Source organism: Schistocerca piceifrons, chromosome 1 (genome assembly GCF_021461385.2).
Source record: "Schistocerca piceifrons isolate TAMUIC-IGC-003096 chromosome 1, iqSchPice1.1, whole genome shotgun sequence".
Taxonomy (NCBI): Eukaryota; Metazoa; Arthropoda; class Insecta; order Orthoptera; family Acrididae; genus Schistocerca; species Schistocerca piceifrons.
Window position 1 is genome coordinate 846,358,771 of NC_060138.1, and position 27,335 is coordinate 846,386,105.

A 27,335-nucleotide genomic window follows, 5' to 3' on the forward strand; every position below is an offset into this window, starting at 1 on the left:
CATACTAAATATCTCTTGAACTGATTGAACAATGAGTTGAGAAGTCTTCAGTAACAGAGGAAGAACCACTTGGAGGATGATCATTACATTGCTCATTACTCATTGATAGCAAATGTAATTGGTGAAAAGAAAAGAAATAGTACAGTATGAAGATTAAGCCTTCTTTCCACATAACTGCATTGCTGAGGAAGGATAATGGTAGACATTTTTCTTCTCAGTTTCTTCATTTAGCTTAGTGCAAGATAAAACATCAGTTCAAGGTCTTCCATTCTCATAAACAACCACAGTTTGTTCTAGTTGGCACTTTTAACACATTGCGGGAGATCATTGGTAGGCCCAGCTTTGCTTTATTTCTCATTATTTCTTATCTGTTACCATTCTGAGGCTTAAAAGAGATCCTCAGGTCACTACAAGGGACAATATGCCATAACAATCCTCTCCTTTTTCCTCAAGATGTTAAAAGTGTTTAACAGTTCACAAGCTGAACATACTTTTTGCCCTTGATACAAAGTGCTCTGTAATGACTACTTTCATTAATGTACTCTTTGACCACTGAAATTGTCACATACAACCAATCAGTATCTTTCAGAGTTAATCATCAGTCAGTCACTGTGGGAGATTATTGACAAAAATTTCACTTTGTACTTAAAAAGTTTCATTAGGTGACAGCGAATGGGACTGGAATCCAGATGTGCCTTGCAGGTAAGGTACGTTGCCAGTTTAGCTATTTGTACATCTCTTTGAATCCAGCACATTACTTTGTGTAAACTGAAATCTGGGGGAGGTAAATGGGGGAGTCTACAAAGAATAGTGTATGGTGTTGGATATGGACACAGCTTATACGTCTAAATCCATCTACATTTTTAAAATAATATAGCCTCAGTTCCATTCCAGTAAATAGAGCCCTGTTGTCTGTACCTTATTTACATCTGAGACCTACATGAATAACGTGTGAATATTTCTCTGTAGTAGTGTCTTCTCCGACCACTCCCTACCTTCCTGCAAACCCCTCTCCTGCAGGTCCGGGGATTAGAATAAGCCCAAGGTATTCTTGCCTGTCATAAGAGGCAACCAAAAGGAGTCTCACACATTTCGGTTGGGCCTTTATGTGATGGTCCCCTGTAGGGTTTGACCTCCATTTATCAAAATTTTCCTGAAGAGCGAGCCAATTGGGGAAGAGAGCCTTACATGGTGCACAGAGTCCATGATGTGCTGAAACCTCTCGCATCTTTCATCGACGTGGACCTGCACTTTGTCTCATTTCCAGCTGTTAACTGAGGTCACCCTCCTGAGTGCGTTTTCCGCCATCCTCTGTGCAGTATCACTTTCTGCACTGTCGATGATAATGGCCTACTTAGCTCATTTGCACTTGATATGTGGCATGGTAACTAGTCTATTGTGGTGGGGCCGCCATGTACCATATTGATTGTAGCCCCCTGACCACACAGGGATCACCCTGCTGATGCCTGCGCCATTAACTCCCCACATTTGCCAAGCAGTAGATGCCTGTCACCCTGAGGCATCGGGACTCCCAGCAATGGTGGCCTTTGCTGCGGTTGGGTAGTGCCCGTGGTGAGGGGCCCTGGTTGGAGTGGGTGGCATCAGGGCTAACGACACGCCACGAAGCGTAGTATGTCATCGCTTGCTGGTGGTCAAACACCATCAGTCAGTAAGCGGTGAAGTCTAACAACTTCAGTGCTAACAAATAAGACCCCAAATCATTCCACCCCCACCCCCCCCATCTGGTCACATCATGAGAGGAACGCCAGGCTAAGGATGGCAGCAAAGCTTATTCACCCCAGCACTTTATATGTACAAGAGTTAATAGGGAATCTTTCTTGTCAATAAAACCTCAGTTTTTTGTGGAGCATTTAGAGGACAAGTTTGGGGAGATGGAGGGCTTGTCCAAAATGCGGTCAGGGTTGATCTTGATCTAAACAGCACCCTCTGCCCAGTCACAGGCACTACTCACCTGTGCAAGCTGGCGGATGTTTCTGTTTCCATCGCGCCCCATAAGAGCTGAAATATGGTTCACGGTATCGTATTCCACAAGGACCTTCTTTTGCAGTCTGACATTGAGCTGCACGCCAATTTAGAGTGGTGAGGTGTCACTTTGGTCCGGCGTGACCACCGTGGTGTGAGGGATAATCAGGTTGCCAGCGGTGCCTTCATCTTGGCCTTCGAGGGTGACACATTATTCAGGAATGTCAAGGTGATGGTCTACCGCTGTGATGTAAAGCCATATATCCCTCCCCCGATGCGGTGCTTTAAGTGCTGGAAGTTCGGCCATATGTCTTCTCACTGTACTTCCAGCGTCACCTGTTGGGATTGTGGATGTCCTTCACATCCCAATACTCCCTGTGCCCCACCTCCCATCTGTGTCAACTGCAGAGAGTGCCATTCACCTTGCTTGCCAGACTGCAGGATTCTCCAAAAAGAAAGAAAAATAATGGAATACAAGACCCTGGACTGACTGACCTACACTGAGGCTAAGAGAAAATATGAGAGGCTACATCCTTTGCATATGACGTCAACCTGCACCGCCGCTATGACAACAGTTCTACGATCTTCCGTTGCATACAGTTGGCTCTCAGAGCCGTGAGACTCCACCTGCCTCCTTGATGATGGGGGGCACTTCCCTCCCTGTTGCTCCTGCACAACCTACTTCAGGAGCAACACCCCCCCCCCCTCCCCCCCCCCCCCCCCCCCACACACACACACACACACACACACACACACACACACACACACACACACACACACCAACCATTGGGGACATCAATTCCCACTTCTCAGCCAGAGAAGTGTAAGTCATCTTCGCCTCCTCTCATCAGGAAGGGATCCCTTGTGTCACTCCCTTCCCAGGTTCCTACTAGTGGCAAAGCTGACACCCACCAGTGGCTGAAGCAACCACAGGTAGCTGATCATAGGGCCTCACAGTCCTCCTCAGTCCCTGAGACTGAATCAGTGAAGCTCTCCCAGCCAAACAAACCTAAGGAGCAGCGAGAGAGACCTAAAATGAAAAAGACCCCCAAGAACCAATGCACTGTGGTGGCACCCACACCACCACTATCTAGAAGCTCTGTCTCTGCGGATGAGGTGGAGATTCTGGCGTCCGCTGAAGACCTAGACTTTGTTGAGCCCTCAGACACAATGGATGTCGGTCACACAGGTACTCATCTGGTGGCAGCAGGTGATCCTGAGTCGTAGAGTGCCTCATTGAGTATTTGAGGCCTTCCCAGTCTCACTATCACGTAATACTCCAGTGGAATTGTGGCGGTTTTTTCCACCACCTGGCTGAGCTGTGGCAAGTATTAAGCTTTACATATGCTTTCTGCATTGCCCTCCAGGAAACCTGGTTCCCAGCAATGCAGATCCCTGCCCTCTGCGGCTATAAGGGATATTACAGGAACTGTACTGACTATAATAGAATGTCAGGTGGAGTTTGCATCTATGTGCTCAACTCAGTGTTTAGTGAACCTGTGCCCCTTCAAACCCCTCTTGAAGCTGTGACTGTCAGGATAAGGACAACACAGGAATTAACTGTCTGGGGTGGCACCATAGTTACTGGCTGAAGTAGGGAGGTCAAAAATTTGTCATAACTCGACCTCTGCCTATTAAATACACACATTTCAGAGAGGCACATATTCAGCCATTCATCTCTCGGTTTGCATTCCCATCTGTCTCCCATCTATCCACCGGAGAGCACATGACGACCTGTGTGGTAGTGACCACTTCACCATCTTCTTGTCACTCCCCCGGCATCATGCCCACAGACACCTACCCAGATAGGCTGTAAACAAGGCAGAATGGGTGCTTTCACCTCTGATGTCACCGCTGAATCTTCCCACATGGTGCTCTCGATGTTGCAGTTGAGCAGGTCACTACAACGATAATTTCTGCGACGGAAAACGTGATCCCTCATTCTTTAGGGTGCCCAATGCGAAAGACAGTCCCATGCTGGTCGCCAGAAGGCGCTGAAGAAAATAAATAGCTTCCACGAGCTCTACAGCGATATTAGAGACACCCTTCCCTAGAGCATCTAATAGCCTTTAAGCAGCTCCGTGTCTGCATTCACCAGCTTATAAAACGAATGGAAAGAGGAGTGTTGGGAGAGACGAGTGTCGACGATTGGGTGCCATAAGTCACCGTCCAAAGTCTGGACAAGGATCTGACGTCATTTTGGGTAGCAGACCCCAACAGGAGTTCCTGGCATTAACATCAGTGGTGTGTTATCTACTGACACAAATGTGATTGTGGAGCACTTTGCTGAACACCGTGCTTGAGCCTCTGCGTCAGAGAACTACACCCCAGCCTTTCACATCCTCAAATGGTGGATGGGAAGATAAGTCCTCTTGTTCACTAGACCCCACAGTGGCCCCTATAACGCCTCATTTACAGAGTGGGAACTCCTCAGCGCCATTACACATTGCCCCGCCACAGCTCCTGGGCCAGATGGGATCCAGTCAGATGATTAACCATCTCTCATCTGACTACCAGCAATGTCTCCTAGTAATCTTCAACTGGATCTGGTGTGATGGCGTCTTTCCATCACAATGGTGGGAGAGCACCATTATTCCAGTGCTCAAACCCGATCAAAACCTGATGTGGAATGTGGATAGCTACTGGCCCATTGGCCTCACCAACTTTCTTTGTAAGCTGCTGAAACATATGGTGTGTCGGCAGTTGGGTCCTGCAGTCATGTGGCCTACTGGATCCAAGTCAGGGCGGCTTCCGCCAGGGTCGCTCTACCACTGGTAATCTTGTGTCCCTGAAGTCTGCCATCCGAACATTGTTTTCCAGACGCCAACATCTGGTGAGCGGTGTCTCCAGGGCTCGCTCCTGATTTTCATCCAAAACTTCGTGCCGCTCCGTACTTTCCATTTCCAAGTGAGTGCCTCCCATAATTCCCCCCGTATTCAGGAGACTGTCATTCCGCAGGGCTCTGTATTGAGTGTCTCTCTCTTTTTAGTGGCTATTAATGGTCTAGCAGCAGCTGTAGGGCCGTCAGTTTCACCTTCTTTGTATGCAGATGACTTCTGCATTTTGTGCTGCTCCTCCAGTACTGGTGTTGCTGAGCAGTGCCTACAGGGAGCCATTCACAAGGTGTAGTCTTGAGCTCTACCCAAGGCTTCCAGTTTTAGGTGCGAAGTCGTGTGTCGTGCATTTCTGTTGGCATCACACCATTCATCGAGAACCAGAACTTTACCCTAATGACGATCCACTCACTGTAGTGGAGACGTATCGATTATTAGGACTGTTTTTAACACCCAGTTGACTTGGCTACCTCACCTTCACGAGCATAAGCGGAAGCGCTGGCAGCATCTCAATGCCCTCCACTGCCTGAGCAACACCAACTGGGATGCAGATCACTCTACACTCCTGCAGCTCTACAAAGCCCTTTTTCAATCTTGCCGCGACTATGGGGTCTGGTATATGGTTCAGCGGCACCCTCAGCATTGCGTTTACTCGACCTAGTGCACCACTGTGGCATTCGCCTGTGACAGGAGCTTTTAGAACAAGTCTGGTGACCAGTCTCCTGGTGGAGGCTGGAGGCTTTCCATTGAAGGTTAGGTGTGCACAACTGCTCGCCAGTTATGTTGCACATGTTCTTCTTTGCATCCAAATTACCGTCTCCTTTTCCCAACCATGGCAGTTCATCTCCCGCATCAGCGGCCCAGTCAGGGCTTAGGATCGCGGTTCGCGTCCCTCCCTTGTGTCTGAACTGGAGTCCTTCCCATTACCACCTTTCCTCGAGGTCCAAATCCATGCACACCTCCATGGTATACACCTAGGCTGCAGATTCTTCTAGACCTTTCACATGGCCCTAAGGAGTTCGTTAATCCTGTGGCTCTCAGCTATCACTTCCTCTTGATTTTTGACATGTAGAGTGGCCATGAAATGGTTCACACCGATGGCTCAATGGCTGATGGTCATGTAGGCTTTGCATATGTCCATGGAGGACATATTGAACAGCACTCCTTGCCAGATGGCTGCAGTATTTTCACTGCAGAGCTGGCGGCCACATCTCGTGCTTGTGACCACATCCACTCATGTCCTGGGAGATCATTTCTCCTGTGTACTGACTCCTTAAGCAGTTTACAAGCTATTGACCAGTGCTACGCTTGCCATCCTTTGATAGCATCCATTCAGCCCTGGAACGGTCCCGTCGTTCAGCGGTATTTGTGTGGTCCCCAGGACACATTGGAATCCCAGGTAATGAACTTGCCAACAGGCTACGCAGAAACTGCTTCTAGAGATGGGCAAGTCTGAAACTGACCTGCATTTTGTCTTATGCTGCAGGGTTTTTTGCTTTGGGAGGCAGAATGGCATAACAGTACGCACAACAAACTGTCATTAAGGAGACTATGAATGTGTGGAAGTCTTCGAAGCGGTCCTCTCTCAGGGAATCAGTTGTCCTCTGGCCGGCTCTGCATTGGCCATACGTGGCTAACACATGATTATGTCCTGCTTCGCGAGGACCTACCTCGGTGTCGCTTTGGCTCAGAAATGACAGTCGTCCACCTCTTGCTGGACTGCCCACTTTTAGCCACTCTGCAGCAGACTTTTAACTTTTCCAGCACCCTATCATTGGTGTTGGGCAACAATGCCTCAACAGCAGCTTTAGTTTTATGTTTTATTTGTGAGGGTGGATTTTGTGTCCTCCACCCAAGTGCTTAGAGGGTGGAGGTTTTAATGTGTTGCAGAGTGGCTGGCTTCTCCTTTTTATTCTCATGGTCAGCCGCCATGATAATCTGCTCTCTTGTTTTGATGTCTTCTACCTGTTTCTTGCATGTCTCTGTGGTTTTCTTGTCTGATTTTCTCCATTTTAGTGTTTGTTGCCCTTCTGTCATTCTTATGGTTTTCTCCTTTCATCCAGCTGTTTTTTGTATGTCTCGATTATTGTACTCCCACCCTGGAATTATTTTAATCGGAACGAGGGTCCAATGACATAGCAGTTTGGCCCCTCCCTCCCTCTTTTAAACCAACCAATCTCTTCCTGCCTACCTAACCACCCCCCCCCCCCCCCCCCCACCCCCTCTCCCCATGACTAATTTGATTTTGGCCACCTCAATTTCCAAGTCACTCTTCATCCAACATCCTTGATTTTTTGTTGGATATATTCCAATCTCTGTCTTCTCTATTTTTGCCCCATTTGTGGAAGCTACCTTCTGAAGTGTTAACATGTGTCCTGTGATATTGTCCCTTGGCCTACTCTGCGATAAAAATTTAAAGGGTAATTTTATTGACTCCCCGTCATTTTTATTCATTACATGCAGAAGTTTGAATTTTGGCTCAGAGGTGCTAATAGCCTTCTTCCATAATGGTGCAGAAGCTTGAGTCCCAGTGATGTCACCCTCAGGCTCTGCAAAGCTTCAGACAGCAAGGTGTTGACACGAGTGAGAAAAAAAGTCAGAGCTCAGATGTTCATGTGAGGTTTAAGATAATAAGGTCACATTGCCACTAAGTTTCAGAACAATTCTGCCCAACATGTCACACGGTGGGAAACTTAAAATTGTTCCCCTGCCCTGCCACCCTTTTCACACTCGCCCCTTTGCTGACTCCTCTGTGATGTAGGTCAGGTTAGTGTCGAAACTGACCTAACATTAAAATGCTGCAGTTTTCTGATGGATGACCAAGGAAATTGTTTCAGATACACTGCCGTTCCGAATCTGGAGTATTCATTTACATGCATTGTGTGGTCGGAAACAACAGTTTGCAATTTGATATGCAACAGAACAAAGTTCTTGACAATCTTTGATGCTGCTGACTCACCTAGGGTGATTTAACTCTTCTCTAAGGACATCATGGGACTGCAACCACATTGAAAATTATCTGACCCCATTGTAGTATAGTGCAACTGCATTTTTTTCTCTAGTATACAAGTTGGAACTTCTAGAGATCATACAAAACCGTTTGACAAAATATGAATGTGATCTGAAGCAGGAAAGAGAGTTCAAACAATGTAAAATCCAGGATGGAATGTAACAATATTATGAAAGGATAGTTGCTACTCACCAATTAGCAGAGACACTGAGTCGCAGATAGGAACAACGAAAAGCCTGTCACAAAATGAGCTTTCGGCCAACAAGGCTTTTGTCAGAAATAGACAGCGCGCCCCCCCCCCCCCCCCCCCCCACACACACACACACACACACACACCTCTCTCACATATGACCACAGCCTTTGGCTGCCGATGCCAGAAAGTAAGTCTATGCTTTTTTAGCATAATACCCCAAGGGAAGAGGTGGTTTCATTGACATCCTTTATGCCAACCCCTGATGCCTTTTTGTGTAAGTTCCCAGGGATGGAATGTCTGAACTGTTTTCCTCGGCCATCCATAAGAAACCCTGCATGATTTAAGTGTTCAGTGCTTGGTGTTGGAATTCTGACCTCCATCGCAGAGGCATCAAGAGAATGTGTGAGGCATAATTAAGGAGCTGATGTGACGACCTTCCCTTGTGTGACACAACCACAGTGGCATTGGGCTGAATAGTGGTGAAATTTGGTCGAATCTGACCTCATTAAGCATTACTGAGCATGAGGGTGACTTGCAGTGCACCATGCATTTGTACCATTGCAGAGGAAGGTTGTAGGCACCTTTAAGCCACATTTAACACTTCTGCATTGAAATCAGGGTGGTATCGAGAAAGTGACCCTTTAATTATTTTGCACAGTGAGTTAGTGATTTCCACATTCTCCTTTCCTGACTAATCTCTGGAGTCCTCATTCCTTATCAGTCCACCTAGTGTTTAGCGTTCTTTTGTAACAACACATCTCAAATGCTTCAGTTGTCTTCTTTTCCAATTTTCCCACAGCCTGAAGTTCACTTCCACACAAGGCCATACTTTGAATGTACAGTCTCAGAAATATCTTCAAGTTAAGGCTTAATTAATGTATTGTTACTGATTATAATAATATTATGAAAAGGATAGTTGCTACTCATCATATACCAGGTGTAGATGGTGCTAGCCGTTAGTGTAGGACCTTTGCAGTGCATCTACTTCCTGTAATGGCTGACAACGAATGTCGACACACAGTAACCCAAGTTCCATACATCGGTATCTGTTTCAAAACCGTAAACATGTCGAGTTTTGTGCCTACAAATTATGATTTGTGGACAGCATTGTATTTCTGTTATCATTTGAAGAAAATTGCTGCAGGATCACACTGAATGCTCATCGAAGCTTTCGGTGAACATGCTCCTGAGAAAATGCAGTATTTCAAGTGATTCAAAAAATTCAAAAGTGGTGATTTTGACATGAGAAATGACGAGCACGGTAAACCACCAAAAAAGTTCAAACACAACAAATGGGAGGCCTTATTGGATGAAGATGATACTCAAACTCAACAGGAAGCCATGAAACAATTTAATGTGTTGCAGAAAGCCGTTTCTGTTTGGTTGAAATCTATGGGATGGTGAAGCAAGTGGAAAAATGAGTACTGCATGAACTGAAAGAAAGACAGCAAGCAAATCTAAATACTACTTTGTAATCTTGCTCGCAAGATACAAAAGAAAGTTGTTTCTGCATCAAATAGTGAGAGGTGATGAAAAATGGGTATATTTTGAGAATCCTAAGTGTCGTAAATCATAAGTGAATCCAGACATCCACTGCAAGATCTAATTGCTTTGGAAAAAAGACAACACTCCATGTTTAGTGGGATTGGAAGGGTGTCCTCTATTATGAGACACTAAAACCTGGTGAAGCTGTTAACACTGATCACTACCAATAGCAGATGATCAATTTAAATCAAGCATTACATGAAAAACGACCAGAATATGGAAAAAGGCAACACAGTCATATTGCTCCATGATAACGCCCTATCACACGCAGCAAAACAGGTCAGGGAAGCAATCGAGGTGTTCAGTTGGGAAATACTAGGCATGTGGCTTATTCTCAAGTCTTGGCTCCATCTGATTATCTATTTGCATCACTGGTACGTCCTCTCATTGAACAATGCCTCAGTTTGTATGAAAATGTACGAAAATGGCTAGCTTACGGGTTTGTTTCAAAAGAAGAACTGTTTCTTTGGCATGACGCTCCTACTATGCCGGAGATGTGGAGAAATGTATAAATAGTAATGGGAATTATTTTGAATAAAATATTGTTCATCAGTTTCAAAAACAGAGGTGTAATTATTGCAACTAATTTCCAGTTTCATACTGCTACACTTTGTAGATGCTGAGTTTAGATAGACACAACAGAAAGACTGTCACAAAATGAGTTTTTGGCCAACAAGGTCTTTGTCGAAAATAGACAACAGATGGACGCGCCCCCCCCCCCCCCCACACACACACACACACACACACACACACACACACACACACAGACTGGTCTGGCTTCTGCAGCCAGAGAATATGGTCTCCTGTGTGTGTGTGTGTGTGTGTGTGTGTGTGTGTGTGTGTGTGCCCGCGTGCGGGTGTGAGTAGCAACTATCCTTTTCATAATAATATTGTTACATTCCATCCTGGATTTTCCGTTGTTTGATACTTGATGATAAATGAGCCCTGTTTGTCTGCCATCTTTGTTTTAGACACGAAACTAAGTATTCACATGTTACAGATCATCTTAAAGGTCTAACCTCTGTAACATTTGTGTTACTGATGATAGAGTTTGAAGATGGAAATGTGAAAACGTTTACATACTTTTTATATTTTCATTCACTACTGTCTTGTGACATATGCTGGGGTGACTCATCATTCAAGAAGAAAGTATTTATTACACAGAAATATGTAATAATGCTAATATGTGGTGTCCATTACAGCTCTTACTGAAAGCTCTTTATACAGTTCAGCATACTGACAACAGACTACATTTACTCCATCATGAAGTTAATTGTTATCAGTCATTGACAGTTAAAAAGTATCAGTACCATTCATAAATATAATACTGCAAGGAGAAATTGCTTACACTGTTCTTCACTTAGGCGTAATGTGGCAGAGGAAGCAGTGAGTTATTCAATCATTAAAATCTTTATCTGTTTACCTAATGAAGTAAAAAATTTATAAATTATGTTGTCAACACATCCATTGGGCTCTCATCGTGGTAAGAAATTTGGCGCCTGTTACTGTCTGTAGCAGACAGTCATACACAAAACTCACAGCACAATATATAGTTGCAACAATAATTCATCTCCTGTTCTTTAGACAATTCTTTTGCCTCAGTATCTGCGCATGTAGATGAAGGCTCTGAAGCGGAGCCACCCCAAAATATATATTTTAAAAAAAATCTCAGTAATATGTTACATAATTTAAATTATCAGAAAAAATTTTGCATATTCCCCACACGGATTTAATTAATGGTGATCAACATTTGTGGAACTGTTGATCAAGTGATGTTTCTTGAACAGTTAGTAGCTATTCTTAATGGTGCATCTTGATATGCTGCATAGATGTATGTGGCAGAGGTTTTGGGGTGTGGCTTCCTCAGTACAGCCCTTATGGGCATCCCAAAGGCTCCGGTGCTTCAGCCTAAACCTGCACACAATTTTCATGTTCCATTGCTTACATCAAAAGGGAATGAACAGAGTTGCTGAAACTTCCTTTATTGAATCCTTGTCTCTGTAAATCTGTATTATGCTTAATTGGGTCATTAATTGCTGTTTAGTATTATTGTTTCTGTAGAGTTTTACACAGTTTTTTTCTTTCTGTCATTGGCTATTCTGTCCACCGTTGCAATAAGTTTGCAGATATCTCATCAGAGATGTGCGGTAACGTAAGTATCACCAGCTAACGAGAGTTTCACGAATGATTGGAGGAAAAAAAGGCCTGAAATGTGTCCTGTTACTTTAGTTTCCTTGCTTGCTGATTGCGGGAAATGTGCATTATTAGCAAGTTTCCTTTTGTGGATGTATGATACATGGGTTTAGTGAGTTTTACATTCCTGTCAATAACAGCAACATACTATGGGTTTGGAAACAGCACAATGCGAGTTCATTGTGCAATTTATCAGCTAAAATTTTGGAACACACGATGAGGATGAAAGTAAAGAAACATGGTGCTTACAGACTCAATGTAAACATGAATAAAGAACAAAACTGTGTAAATCCATGCAAGGATATACATGCAGTTTTAACAGAGAAGTGTACATTTACATCTACATCTACATCTACATCTACATAGATACTCCGCAAGCCACCATGCAGTGCATGGCAGAGGGTACCTTGTACCACTACTTATTCCCTTTTGTGCTCCCCTTGCAAATAGAGTGAGGGAAAAACAACGATCAGTATGCCCCCGTATCAGCCCTAATTTCTCATATCTTATCTTCATGGTTCTTACATGCAATGTATGTTGGTGACAGTAGAATCGTTCGGCAGTCAGCATCAAATGCTGGTTCTCTAAATTTCCTCATAGTGATTCTCGAAAAGAATGTAGCCTTCATTCCAGTGATTCCCATTTGAGTTTCCAAAGTGCCTCCGTAACACTTACATGTTTTTCGAAACTACCATTAACAAATCTAGAAGCCAGTCTCTGAATTGCTTTGATGTCTTCCTTCAATCTGACCTGGCACAGATCCCAAACACTCAAGCAGTACTCAAGAATAGGTCGCACTAGTGTCCTATATGCGGTCTCCTTTGCAGGTGACCCATTCTTTCCTAAAATTCTCCCAGTAAACCGAAGATGACCATTCCCCTTCCCAACCACAGTTCTCACACACTCATTCCATCTCGTATCGCTTTGCAACATTATGCCCTGATATTTAAATGATGTCACTGTGTCAAGCAGGGCACTAGTAATACTGTATTCAAACATCACAGGTTTGATATACTCAATCCAGCTGGGTGATTGTGTGCGCCTTATCACTTAAAATGCATATTTCTGTTACGTGGAAATATACTTGACAAATATGGTGTGTAAATTACCATGGCGGTTGTTTGGCTTGCTCATGTCAGTCAGTCACAGCAAAAGATTGGTGACATCATGGAAACATCACTGTTTTGTCATCCAAACTCATAAACACTGTGGTTTGAGCACACAGAACATTAACCGTATGAAAATATAAAAAATATTAAGCGTACTGCAAAGCTAACATATGCAGCGTTAGAGAGCTCTCCAAAATGTGTCTTTTAGTAAGATTTGTTGCAGTAAACTGTCGGAAAATGTGAAGTAGTGGGATAAATAAGCTACCTATAGATTTTATCTTGCAGTTAGCTTTTGATGTTATTTAATAGTTGATTATGAAACAGTAGGAGGATATGGTATGTAAACGTTTGGCTAGAGTGTGGAGTGTGATATTGCCACTGCACCCCCCCCCCCCCCCCCCTCCGCCCCCCTCAAATCTTGGTTGTGGTGACAGACTGATCTGCAGCATAGCCTGAGGTGTAGAGGTGTAGGCTAGTTCCAACCAATAAATGTCGTAGTCTTCACCCAGTATGGAAGGCATGAGCCGCACCTGTGTGGTAGATAGGTACTGTTTCAATGCAACCTGCAGACTTCATTTGCTAAATGGAACTTACGGCTTTGAAGGTTTCTAGCCTTGTTCTATACGTGAGTGAGTATTTCTCTTTGATTATAAAGTTGTTTCATTGATTCCAGACATAGCTTTCCAAGAATACATTAACATTTTCCTGTTTTATTCTGCCACCCATTGTTTACTGTTAAAGAAATGATGTTAATATAATTTGTGTGGTTGAACTGTATTCATCCAGAATATTTGTAAGGAAGTAAGAGTGATTGCATAAAATTGTGCAGGTTGCAACACTGACATCACAGGTGGAAGCTACTAATGTCGTGGTACGGAAGTTAGAAGACAAGGAACGCATCTTACAGAACTCGCTTGCTACTGTTGAGAAAGAATTAGCTCTTCGTCAGCAGGCCATGGAAATGCATAAGCGTAAGGCTATTGAAAGTGCGCAATCAGCAGCTGACCTGAAGTTGCATCTTGGTGAGTTAATAAGTGATTAATTTTTGTGGTAACATGACTTGAAGGGCGATTCTTTGTTATTTCCATATAGACTAATCAGATTCTTGTATGTATGACGTGCAGTTTAGTTGGGAAGGTTTATAAAATGGTAGTTATTTGGAAATGCATTTTCATTAATCAAAACTTTAAATCACTAATGTTAAATTCTTCGCTCTGAAGAATAAAATAAATAAAAATAAGCAACCCCCCCCCCCCTCCACACACACACACACACACACACACACACACACACACACACACACACAACCTCCCTACACAAACTCGTGCAGTGTGTCGTATGTTATTTGTTGAGGTCATATAGATTCTTGCTCCAAGTTGATGCAACTACTGGAAAACTATTAGAAAAATATAAACTTAGTACTACTTCTGTATGTGTGTTTGTTAGCAAGGACTAATGTAATCTGAAATTCACAATTCTCTCTTTCTGGTCAGCTGTCAGTGTTTGCTGATAAGCAATTTATTTCTACCCCAGTGCCCCACAGCTTGCTAATTAGTAATGGTCCTTGTAATTTAAGTTTGAAGCTATAAACCGTCACACTAACGGAGAGTGAGTAGTATTTAAGACAATGCACTTGCGCATCCATCACATAGACCAGGGGTTTTCAGACTGTGTGCTGTGGCTCCCAACCTTAAGGTATACAGTAGGGGCATCACAGTAGTTTCTTAAAAGTAATAATTTGGTTTATTTGCTTTCTGAGTGAAGGAATGAGTGCACTAGTAGTGAAATCAAATAGTGGATAAGCTGAGTTACAGACAGACACAACAAACAGACTGCAGGATAGTGAGCTTTACACACACACACACACACACGCACACACACGCGTGCGCGCGCGCGCGCGACCACAGTCTCTGACAGCTGGAGTCAGACCCAGCTGCCTGAGACTGTTGTGTGTGTGTGTGTGTGTCGTCATGTTTCGGTTTCAATTGATACCAAAATTGCTAAGTTAATTTCAGATTTCACTTCCAAACCATTATCAGCTTCACCATACACAGATGTAAAAACATGTCTTACCTCAGAATTTGAAGAATCAGAGCCACCCAAAGTAAAAAAGTTGCTAACCGAAGTAGAACTAGGAGACACAAAGCCTTCTGCTCTGCTCAGCGAGATGCTCGCACTTGCTGGCACACAAGTAATCAACAATTTTTAAGAACTATATTTCTTTAACAACTACCAACCAATAAACATTCTATAGTAGTAGTTGGACAACATATGAATCTCAAAGCAATTGCTTCTGTAGCTGGTGATTTCATAGAGATTACCGCACCCAGTCAGTCTGTTTAATCTCCATCTCTGGATGGTAGATTTTCCCGTCTGGAAAGACAGCTTTCAAAACTAATGGCATAGATTCAGAAATTTTAAATTGAGACACAACCAAGAAGCAGATCAAAATCATGGTGGCATGCACAGAAACATTCTGTGTGCTAATATGATTATAAATTCCAACAGAATGTGAATAAATGCTCAATGCCGTGTTTATTTATTCCTTGACAGCCTGCTAACACTCAGGCAACTTCATGCTGCAAATTGTTCCACAATACACACATGTGGTGATTGACTGCTGAACTGCAAAATAGGCCTTTGAAAAAGATTTCTGTGGCCATTCCTTCTTTCATATGTCTGCCAGGCAATTATTAATGTTGATTTCAAGCTATTATGTTCTGTTACTTGATGTTGAGTAAAAAAAAAATAATTAATCAAGCAAAAAGCTTTAATTGCTTGTACAGGCTCTGCAGATGTATCTATTGACAGTTTAGTGCTTTTAAATGACCCACAGCATAAATATGGAGACCTGCTAAAGAGATAACCTAACATTCTCATGGAGAAAGCTAATTTGATCCTCCTGAAGTTAATGTGCAACACGCAATCACAACAACAGGACCTCCAGTGCATGCACAAGCCAGGTGCTTTCCACCACAAAAAATAGCTTAAGCAAAACCTGAATTTCAGGAGATCATCAACCTTGACATATGTCATTGTAAAAGCTGCTGGTCTAGTACTCCCCATCTTGTTCTAAAGAACCTGTGGAGATTGTAGAGTCTTAAATGCTGTCACTGTGCCAGACTGCTACCCAGTGCTGCATCTACAAGATTTCAACTACCAAGTCTCCAACAGAAAAATACTCTCTAAAACTGGCCTTAGCTGAGCTTATCACCACATTCCTGTTGTACCAGAATTTGAGCCTAAAACAGCTGTTCCAAAATTTTAAAGGGGTCATTTGGTCTGTGCAGTGCAGTGCAGCATCAAATGAATATCAGATAATTCTTCTGCAAGAGCTTCTTTAACGGCTGGATAAATATAATCTTAACATTAATGTGGGGAAAATGCATTTTTGGAGAGAAAGTGATATCATTCTTGAATCATTGTGGGTCACGTCAAGGAATTTCACTCTTACAAGAAAAGTGAAAATAAGAACTGGTAAACTTCCACATACTATAGAAATCTAACAACCTTTGTTTAACTCGAACTTTGTTTAACTTGTTCAAGAACACCAAGAGGAAGGATAATCACCTGTTACATGGACTGATAAAACAGACAAATTGCTAAAAAAATTAAAAGAAAAACTATATAATGCAACTCAGTTTGCTCATCTCTCAACAGATTTTCCCTTAACTTTGGTAGCTGATGCTTCAGACTATGCTACGGGTGCTTCTTTACACCAGTTACGAGAAGTAACACCTGAATCACTAGCATTTTTTTCCAGGTCTCCCACCAACACACGACGTTAACTATAGTACCTACAACCATGAGTTATTGGCAGCATATTCGGCAATCAAACGTTTGTATTATCTTTTGGAAGGCAGAGAATTCACAATATTTACAGGTCTCAAGCCATTAACATTTGCCTTTAAACAGCACCCGAAAAGGCAACACAAAGTAACTGTGCCATCCAGAATTTCTCAATCAGTTCCACACAAATACCTGATACCTTCCTGGAGGAGAGAATATTCCTTCTGGTACTTGTTCCAGAGTTGCAAAAATCATGTTGCCAACTAGCATTCTATATGAGTAGAACAAGTTGCAAAAATCATGTTGCCAACTAGCATTCTGTATGAGTTAATTGCAAAGGCACAAAGCAGTGGCCCAGAAATGCCCAAAGTGAAAAATTCAGACACTTTTTCCTTAGTGTTTGTAACAATAATATTACCTGGTCTTAGATCACAGTTACTTTGTCAGTTCTACTGGTAAACTCAGACCATATGTTCCTCCATCCTACTATCAGCAAGTCTTCCATGCACTACATGACTTGGCTCACCCAGGCAGCAAAGGCACAGAAGACTTGATTTGACAACACTTTATTTGACTTCCATTCAAACTAGATGTAAAGCTTTGGGCAAAAACACGTGTTTGCTGTCAACAAGCAAAAATTTCAAAACATTGAACCAGGAGCTTTCAGTGAAGTTAAATTGCTTGTTGCATATACTTTGATGTACTGGGACCACTACCTGGCTCACAAGCCTTCACCTTTCTTTTAAAATTTCATCTTGCTGTTTTCTTTCAGTTAATATACATAAAGGACTAAAAGAAAATAACAACTAAATGAATAAATAAGTAGTTAAATAATTAAAATCTCTTAACAATGATCAGCAGGTTTACACATTGGCCAGAAGGAGTTCTACTGAAGGATATCTTTGCAGAAAGTGCTACCAGCATTGTCTTATTATCATGGATTGCACGTTTTTGAGTCCCAAAAATCACCACTACCAACAGAGGATGGCAGTTTTATTAAAATGTTCACACACATGACAAAGACCCTATGGACACTGGCCAGTCAAAACATTATAACCACTACCCACCACAATGTTGGATGCCACCTGCTGGCACAGCTCGCAAATCATGCGGTAATGACAGTTTGTAAGCAGAGCAGATATGAATGGGGGGTCACCCTAGTGAAGATATTGGCTGCAAGTGGAGAAATCGATTGAGGCAAGTGACTTTGACAAAGGCCAGGCTATTATTTCGCAGAGCCTGTGAATGAGTATCTCAAAAACGATGAAGCTGGTTGAATGTTCACGTGCTACTGTCATGTGAACCTACACAAAAACATAGAAGGATGGTGAAACTACCACTAGGTGCTAAATGGTTGGATGTCCACAACTTGTTGCAGAATATGGGGTTTGGAGGCCTGTCTGCTCTGTAAGGTAGGGTAGATGGTGTTCTGTGCCATCTCTGCAGAAACAGCACAAATACTGGTGCATGCACAAGTGTTTCAGAGCACACCGTTCGTTGTACATTGTTGGAAATAGAGTTCTGCAGCAGACCAGCCCTACATGTTGACACGACATCATCATCAATTAGGATTGCAGTGGGCATGGGGCCGTTGGCATTTGACCGTTGATCAATGGAAACATGTCAGGGCTCTGTGGGTAAAGCATATTTTCGCTACACAGTAGTTCAATGGTCCTCTCCACAAACGCCACCATTGAGGTGAATGGCAGCTCGAAGTGTGCAATGCACCACGAATGCAGATTGGTGGGAGCAGTATTATGCTGTGGGAGGCATTCTCCTGTGCTTGCATGGGACCTGTGGTAGTAATCTATGACACACTAATAGCTGTGAACCATCTGCATCCCTTCATGCTTGAAGTCTTCCCAGACAGTGATGTCCTCTTTCACCAGCCTCTGTGTCTCAGAGCCAGAACTGTGCTACAGTGGTTTGAGGAGCATTGTAATGAACTCTTGTTGATGTCTTGGCAACCAAATTCACCGGATGTAAATTCTATGGAACACATCTGGGTCGCTATTGGGCACCATCACTGCATACGCAAATTAGCGGCCCATTATTTATGTGAATTACATGACCTGTGTTTATATATCTAATACCACATATCTTCACAAACTTACCAACAATCTCTCGGATCCCTGATACACAGAATCAGTTATGTATTTCATTCCAAAGATGGACAAACAAGCTATTAGGTAGGTGGTCATAATGTTTTGGTTCATAGGTGTATACCCCACATAAAAACAACTGCTTACCATCCAACTTCAAATGGCCCACTTGAACAGTGCATTGCAGCTTCAAGACAGCATTAAGAGCCCGACTTTCAGACAACTGGATTGACAGCTTACCAACAGTTTTAATGGGCATCTATTATTTATAAGTCAATATAAATATCTGTTAGCCTGAATAGAGTCAGGGGTTGCCAATAATTGGAATCTAAGAAAATAACATCTAATCTGTAAGACATTCACATGGGAGGTTATACCTTTATATGCTTACAATTTTAACCACCAATAGTGAAGTAATTATTTGTCAGACTGTTATTGGTAAGAGTTAAGAGGAATGATTACTTGACTCACAGTTGGGAATCACAGGTGAAGATGTGCTTGGAGACAGACAAGTTGTGTACATGACGAGTGTTGATCTTAAGCAATGTGGTATTAGCAGTGAACTTGGATAGTGTTGTTATTAGTGAGATAAGAATTGGCTGAAGAAATAGCTAATGCCTTGGATGACTTAATAAGTGGTATGAGTGATGTATGTTTGAATTACATTGTGATCATACTGAAACTAACAGATTAGAAAGTAATGATATGAATATAATAGGGGAAACATTCCACGTGGGAAAAATATATCTAAAAAGAAAGATGATGAAACTTACCAAACAAAAGCGCTGGCAGGTCGATAGACACACAAACAAACACAAACATACACACAAAATTCTAGCTTTCGCAACCAATGGTTGCCTCGTCAGGAAAGAGGGAAGGAGAAGGAAAGACAAAAGGATATGGGTTTTAAGGGAGAGGGTAAGGAGTCATTCCAATCCCGGGAGCGGAAAGACTTACCTTAGGGGGAAAAAAGGACAGGTATACACTCGCACACACACACATATCCATCCGTGTGGATGGATATGTGTGTGTGTGCGAGTGTATACCCCTTAAAACCCATATCCTTTTGTCTTTCCTTCTCCTTCCCTCTTTCCTGACGAGGCAACCATTGGTTGCGAAAGCTAGAATTTTGTGTGTATGTTTGTGTTGGTTTGTGTGTCTATCGACCTGCCAGCGCTTTTGTTTGGTAAGTTTCATCATCTTTCTTTTTAGATATAGATTAGAAAGTAACATTTATAAATGTGATTTCTCCCATGTACAAGGTAGTGTGCCTTCATAGTTTTTCACCTTAAGCAAATCTTTCATGTAGACAGCAGGGTGGTTTTGACACCCACAGAGAATGCTATAAGTGACTGCAGTAAAGCCAGTCGATGACATGTCTGCTTTTATATTTTCTGTAACCTTTCTTTGGATAGGAAATGCTTGTGACAGGTAGTTTTTAGGTGTATGCTACAGATCTTGCACATTGTTCATCCAACTGTCTTGATCATAATGAGAAGTAGTTGAAATTGTGGCAATGCATATATGCGAGTTTCTGTTGCCATTAAATGTTAGTATTATTAACAGTTTAAGGTGTGATAGTATTTTTACAATAATTTGTTCTTATTGCAATTTGCAGAAAAATATCATGCACAGATGAAGGAAGCTCAGCAAGTTGTTGCTGAGAAAACAAGTTCTTTGGAAGCGGAGGCATACAAAACAAAAAGACTCCAGGTCAGTACAGTCCTATGTTATAATTGCTCAGACATAATTTCCAGTATTTCACAGATGATTTTTGCATTGTACATTTGTGACAATGAGTACTGTACCCACAAGTAATTTTTCAAGTTTGATATTTATGTCATATTTTTGTCTTTGGTGATGAACGTCATCTAATACTGAAGACATAAGAGCAGAGAAGATACAGAGAGGCATGAAATAGTTCATTTGCTCCAATTCTTTAAGCAGTGCAGCCTGTACGACACACACATCTAGTAAATATGGACGTAGAAAACAATCTGCCAGCTACAGCAATAAGGAAAGGTAGAGCATTCTGTTGAGTCCGTGATCATGTGGGAATCTTATGGAATTAACGAGCTGATACTGGGGAAGCAAGCTTTGGTTACGCTATGCTTACAAGGCCCCAGTAGAAGATTATATTCTGTCAGAACTACTGATGACCTGAAGACAGGTTAAGGAAAGGCAAACCTACATTTATAGCATTTGTAGACTTAGAGAAAGCTTTTGATAATGTTGACTGGAATACTCTCTTTGCAGGGGTAAAATGCAGGGAGCGGAAGGCTATTTACAGCTTGCACAGAAAACAGGCGACAGTTGTAGGAGTTGAGGGGCATGAAAGGGAGACTGGTTGAAAAAGGAGTGAGATGAGGTTGTATCCTATACTCAATGTTATTCAGTATGTACATTGAGCAAGCAGTAAAAGAAACCAAAGAAGAACTTGGAGTAGGGATTAAAGTTTGGGGAGAAGAAATAAAAACTTTAAGGTTTGCCAATGACATGGTAATTCTGTCAGAGACAACAAAAGACTTGACAGTGTCTTGGAAGGAGGATATAAGGTTAACATCAGCAGAAGCAAAACAAGGATAATGAAGTTTAGTCAAATTAAATCAGGTGATGCCAAAGGAATCAGACTACGAAATGAGACATTTAAAGTAGTTAGGTGAGTTTTGCTATGTGGGCAGCAAAATAACTGATGATAGCTGAAGTAGAGAGGATATAAAATGTAGATTGGCAATGGCAAGAAAAGCATTTCTGAAGAAGAGAAATTTATTAACATCAAATATAGATTTAAATGTTAACAAGTATTTTCTGAATGTATTTGTCTGGAGTGTAACCATGTATGGAACTGAAACATGGACGATAAATAGTTGAGAGAAAAAGAGAATAAAAGCTTTTGAAATATGGGGCTACAGAAGAATGCTGAAGATTAGATGGGTCAGTCATGTAACCAATGAGGAAGTACTGAATAGAATTGAGGAGACAAGAAATTTGTGGCACTACTTGACCAAAAGAAGGGATCAGTTTATAGGACACCTGCTAAGACATTAAGAGAACACCAATTTAGTATTGGAGGATAGTGTGGGAGGTAAAAATCGTAGAGGGAGACCACAAATACGTAAGCAGATTCAGAAGGATGTAGATTGCAGTAGTTAGCTAAAGTGATTGTAGAACCACCTAAAAACCACATCCAGACTGCTTGGCACACTGGTCCCAGTCATTAATCCGTGAGGCGGATTCAATCATGGCAATCCTGAACTGTTGGGTGCCTTCTATATTATCAGTGAATCTGTATGTGTACCATTATGCTTTTCACAGAGATCTGTGTATTTGCATATCCTCCTTCACATCTCATACAAGCTGGGAAGTTGTCATGATACCTGTTCAGCCCATATTTCTTTAAAAGATTTGCAAGTGGAAATTCTAATCTGATATACCTTAGCTTGAAGACAAGGGACTCAAGACTGATGTTGTTACAACGGGATAGATCTGCAGGACACTTTGCTATTCAGATTTGCAAGCTGCTTGATGAACAATTCGACTATAGTTTTTTACCAGTGTGGAGTCACATGGAACATCATTACACCCCATAATGTGTTGCCTGGTGTGGCAAAGTCTGGACTTCATGATGGACATTTCAAAAGGGTTGGATATGGTTTTGAACCCTAACCAGTCCAGTGGCCTTGAAATTGTTCATCAAGGAGCTTGCAACTCTGAATAGCAACATGTCCTGCACCTCTATCCTGCTGTAACAACATGAGTCTTGAGTCCCTTGTCTTCAAGCTAAGGTATATCAGATAAGAATTTCCACTTGCAAATCTTTTAAAGAAATATGGGCTGAACAGGTATCATGACAACTTCCCAGCCTGTATGAATTCCTTTCCAACTCTTGCACATTATGAAGTTTTTGCTTAGCTCAGAAAACCACATTCCACCAGTATAAACTTTAATATATAACATGTTCATCAGAAATGAACCCTCTTGATTGACAGAAAACATTTAGATGCCATCAAAGCAAGAGCAGGCGGCAACATGCTGTTACGTGTTTATGCCTGATAATTTATTTGCAAATGTTATTTATTTATTTAAAATGTGTCCAAGTGTGGTTGACCATGATACTTGAAGTTCAGCTGCTCCATTGCAAATGGATTTCATTGGCAACAATGGTAAAAGTTTCTCCTCGCATTTTCTTATGTCCACTACATGATCTGTCCTTGACCCTGCCTGAACATAGACATTATTTGCCCTATCTATGGATGGTCATGTACCAACACACATGCCACATATCACTTCACACTTCATCAGCAGTGTAACTGTGTCTGCTCCCATCAGCCATGGCTTTATAATTAAAAACAATGCAGTACTGAAACAAAACATGACAGGACTAACAACAGTATTTTTTGTCATATTCAAAGCAGGTATACCAATTATTTATTTTCCCAATTGTACAAAGTCAAGAGGGCTGCAGGGACTCCTCAGACATGATGTGTTTTACTACTTGACTTCATCATGTATAGCTATAAATTTTATACTTTTGGTGTGAAATGTGTAAACTGGTATGAGCTTGAAAGCCATGTGCACATACAATGATTTTATAACATGGCACTGTTAGAAACTGGTGAATTAAAGCACTTTGTTGTGTTTTTTTCATTATTAAGTTGTGTTAAAGTTGTACAAACGGTTGACGGTGTGGATCGGTGAACTCGCTTAAAGTAGAGATTGCATTGAAGGAAAGACATTGGGCCACAAGTGTCAGTAAGTGATTTGAATATTACTGATGTGATATTTCAGGTTTTAACAGATTGATTGATGACAAACCAACCTCTGGGCATGCAACAGTATTTCAGATTCAGATATGGCATACTATTTCTACAGATGTGTTGATCATCTTCAAGAGGGATTAGGAACAGTAATCTGTGATGTGCTTGCTGTCTAGATGGAAATCAGACTGTGCAGTGTTTTCAATAACACATTACCTGTTAATGGTAATCAAAGTTATCATGCAGCAAATTACACATATCCTTTTCTAGGGATTCTCGGTTATCAGTGCTAATCATACATATCTTTTTTACATCATCATTAATATTTTTGAATCCAGCATTTGAAGGGGAGAAAATTGTTAAACAGAAGCATATATTAAAAAAACAGAATAACATTGCTGTGGGCGGAGCTTGTGTAGTAAGGGTTTTTGCCGGTAAGTGTGTATAGCACAACTCATTGCCACTTCAGTGCTGCCTGTGTTGTCAACCAGGCTTGTTCTGTTCATCTGTAGTGATTGTTTTTGATAGAGCTGTTTTGTTCTTGTTTCATTTTCTATTATGGCAAGTTTAAGTAAACAACATGCAGCTGTGAAATCTGGTTTTCCACTCAGTAAAAATGCTGCCAAAATTAATGTTGAAAACACCTTACCAAGATGACACTATGGAAAAAACAAAAGTATATGAGTCGTTTGCTCGATTTAAAAATGGTGACATGTCGATTGATGATAGATCTCGCTCTAGACGTCCGTCAACTGCCTGAATTGACGAAAATATTGAAAAAACTTCAAGACCTTATGCTCAAAGACCATCAACAGACAGTTGATCAACTGTCAGAGATTAGTGGATTATCTTGGAGCTTGGTTCAGAAAATTTTAACACAAGATTTGTGGCATACGGGAGACTGGTTCTTCCAACGTGATAATGCACCCGCACACACAGCCATCTCTGTTAGACAGTTTTTGTCTAAAAATGGCATGGTTCTGCTGCCAGATGCACCTGACATGCCTGACCTTGCTTCACGCAACTTTTTCTTATTTCCAAGCAAGAAAGGACACTGATTGACAACATTGAAGAAGTCAAGAAAAAAATGAGGGAGGAGCTGTCAGCCATTTCTTAAGATGACTACAAAAAATGTTTCGAACCATAGAAGCACTGGTGGGACAAATGCATTAGTTGTAATGGAGACTATTTTTAAGGGGATAAGGGTGTATTGTAAACAATTTGAAAATCTATAGCCTCTAAAAAATAATTCCATTTTAACCCCCTTAACTTTTAACCTGCATTCTCTCTCTCTCTCTCTCTCTCTCTCTCTCTCTCTCTCTCTCTCTCAAGAAATATTTTGCATAATAAATCTGGAATGCCCATGGCAGTATCAATTAATTCCTGTACATTTGTTTCATCTGATTGAAAAGTTTTATTGCATACTACACATATAAATACACATTTTCTAGGAATAGTAAAAAATTATTGATACTTGAAGAAAAATTAGGTCTGTCAACAAATACAATGTGATAACAAATTACAAGCTTTTGGAACTATAAAATGTAACTTCCTTAAAAGAAAAAGCTGATGGGAAACAAGTGAAATATACCTGGATGAAGAAAACAAGAAAAAATACTCAGTTCTAAATATGGTGTCTAGGTATTTGAGTTTGCAAGAAAAAATTTCGTAACAGCTAATGCAGTCTTACCTTACATTTGTATTAGACACAAAGCTCTGTCGCTGCAATAACTTTTCCTTTCCTGCAGCCAATATGTTGCCACCAATCTACATTACCATTGCTCATTGATTTATGAATATGTTATCCTTATGTGTAATAAATAATTACTAAGATAAGCATATTTGTTCAGTTTTCAGTAGCTTAGAGCTCTGACAATTATCTTCTTTGCAGGAAGAAATAGCACAACTTCGTAGGAAAGCAGAACGAATGAAGAAAATTGAGTTGGCAGGCACATTGGATGAAGTAATGATGGAGGAAATACGAGAATACAAAGAAACACTAACTTGTCCATCATGCAAAGTTAAACGAAAAGATGCTGTTCTCAGTAAATGTTTCCATGTGTTTTGCTGGGACTGCCTTCGCACTCGGTATGAAACTCGACAACGGAAATGTCCCAAGTGCAATGCTGCCTTCGGTGCCAATGACTATCACCGCCTATATCTTTCTACATAGATTTTTGAATCACATAGCTTTTCATCTGGGAGGATCCATTCCGTGCACAAGGTTTTTCATTGAGAACACTCCTGAGCTATTTGTTTTAAGATTTTGTTAAAGATACACATAAGATTGTATAGTTTGTCTGGTGACTGGTTTCAATAGGATTAGCGGAGCAACAGTTAAAGACTTATATCTTTGAAAGATAAATGTAATACTTTATTACCTTGCTTTGACACTATGTTTGACCAGTTGCTTGATACAGAATCTAATGTAATGGAGATAATTGTACTCGTTCCTGTGAAACAGTAGACATTTACTGTAATTACTGTTAGACAAATTTCAAATTATGCCAAGTATTTCTTTAATGGCTTAGCAGTTACTTGCATTTCACTGATTTGATTGACTGACTGACTCAGAGAGAAATACACTGTGATAAAGCAGCTGGAAGAGCGACAGCAAGAATTATTGTTAGCACACTGGTTGCATATGTACATATATCCAGCATCTTTATGAAATTACATTTGAAACATTCATTCCACATACACAGTCATTTGTTATTGAAGTCTGTTTTATTTAATACCAAAAGAGTATTAATTTATCAATGTATATATAAAACAAAATAAAGTAGCAGTTCTGTCAGTGGGCATGCCTGCTTCATAGTTCTCATGTATTATTTTTTGAACATATTTTATTCCTTTACCGGATGTGATGTTGAATTTTTAGGAAAGGCAAAAAAGAACAGAAACAGTAACAGGCATGAGATCGTATAGAAGTTTGTTTATTTAATATAAAATACAAAATTTCTGTGGTCTTCCACTTTGCAATGACTCAGTTTCAGAGATGAGATGAGATCTGAGGCCATGTATTATGATGCAGTGAACTTCTCAAATATGTCTGTATACACCAAAACCCAGTGTATCAGAAGCAGTGAATATACTGTGTGAGATTTGTCATTGGTCACAAATAATTCTATCAAAACTCCATTTTGTATGAAAAAATGTGAAACAATATGATAACAATGGGTACTATGGATTTATTCTCTGTTAAAATAGTATCTCCTCACTCTAAAGGTACAGTAAATTTGTAAATATACTCCCTGTAGCTACATAACATATATTTAAATGACAATGAAGAATCAATTCATCAAGTTGATATTGCAGTGGTAAAGAAGCAGTGAAACGAAATATTGTTTTATGTTCTCACGGAAACACTTTGCAGAACACCAGGCAAACTTCTAAACTGACCTCATCTTTCTTTCAAAAACCCCTCCCTAGTGAGTCCAGTATCACACCCAAGGAACATACAGCTATCTGTAACCTGAAAGCCATTCCAGACATTATCATTCTTCTCGCAGAAAAAGGCTCCACCACAGTGGTTATGAATCATACTGACTATGTAGCTGAGGGTCTCCGCCAACTTTCCGACACCTCTGCATACAAACCTCATTACCATGATCCCATCCCAGAAATCCAACAAGTTCTCCAGCAGTTCCTGTAGACCTTAGCTCCACCTCCAAAACCTGGCACCTATATCCATCTCCCCCTCCACCCTCTGCACTCTTACCTTTTACCTACTCCCCAATTCCACAAACCCAACTGCAGAGGTTGTCCCACTGCAGCTGGGTACAATGCTCCCACTCCGCGAAACTCTGCCTTTGTTGAC

The 27,335-nt window shown here is 41.3% G+C and overlaps 1 protein-coding gene across 3 annotated transcripts in view; it reads left to right on the plus strand.

Moving 5' to 3' along the window:
• LOC124715465 (E3 ubiquitin-protein ligase Bre1) overlaps nucleotides 1-26,335 on the plus strand; it is a 274,712-nt gene extending 248,377 nt beyond the window's left edge. For all 3 annotated transcript variants that reach the window (XM_047243098.1, XM_047243099.1, XM_047243100.1), the window contains 3 exons: nucleotides 13,697-13,889; nucleotides 20,377-20,471; nucleotides 25,407-26,335. In XM_047243098.1, the coding sequence (XP_047099054.1) occupies nucleotides 13,697-13,889; nucleotides 20,377-20,471; nucleotides 25,407-25,688 (570 nt within the window). In that variant the 3' untranslated portion in view covers nucleotides 25,689-26,335. The remainder of the gene's footprint in view (nucleotides 1-13,696; nucleotides 13,890-20,376; nucleotides 20,472-25,406) is intronic.
• Nucleotides 26,336-27,335: the final 1,000 nt, after the last annotated feature.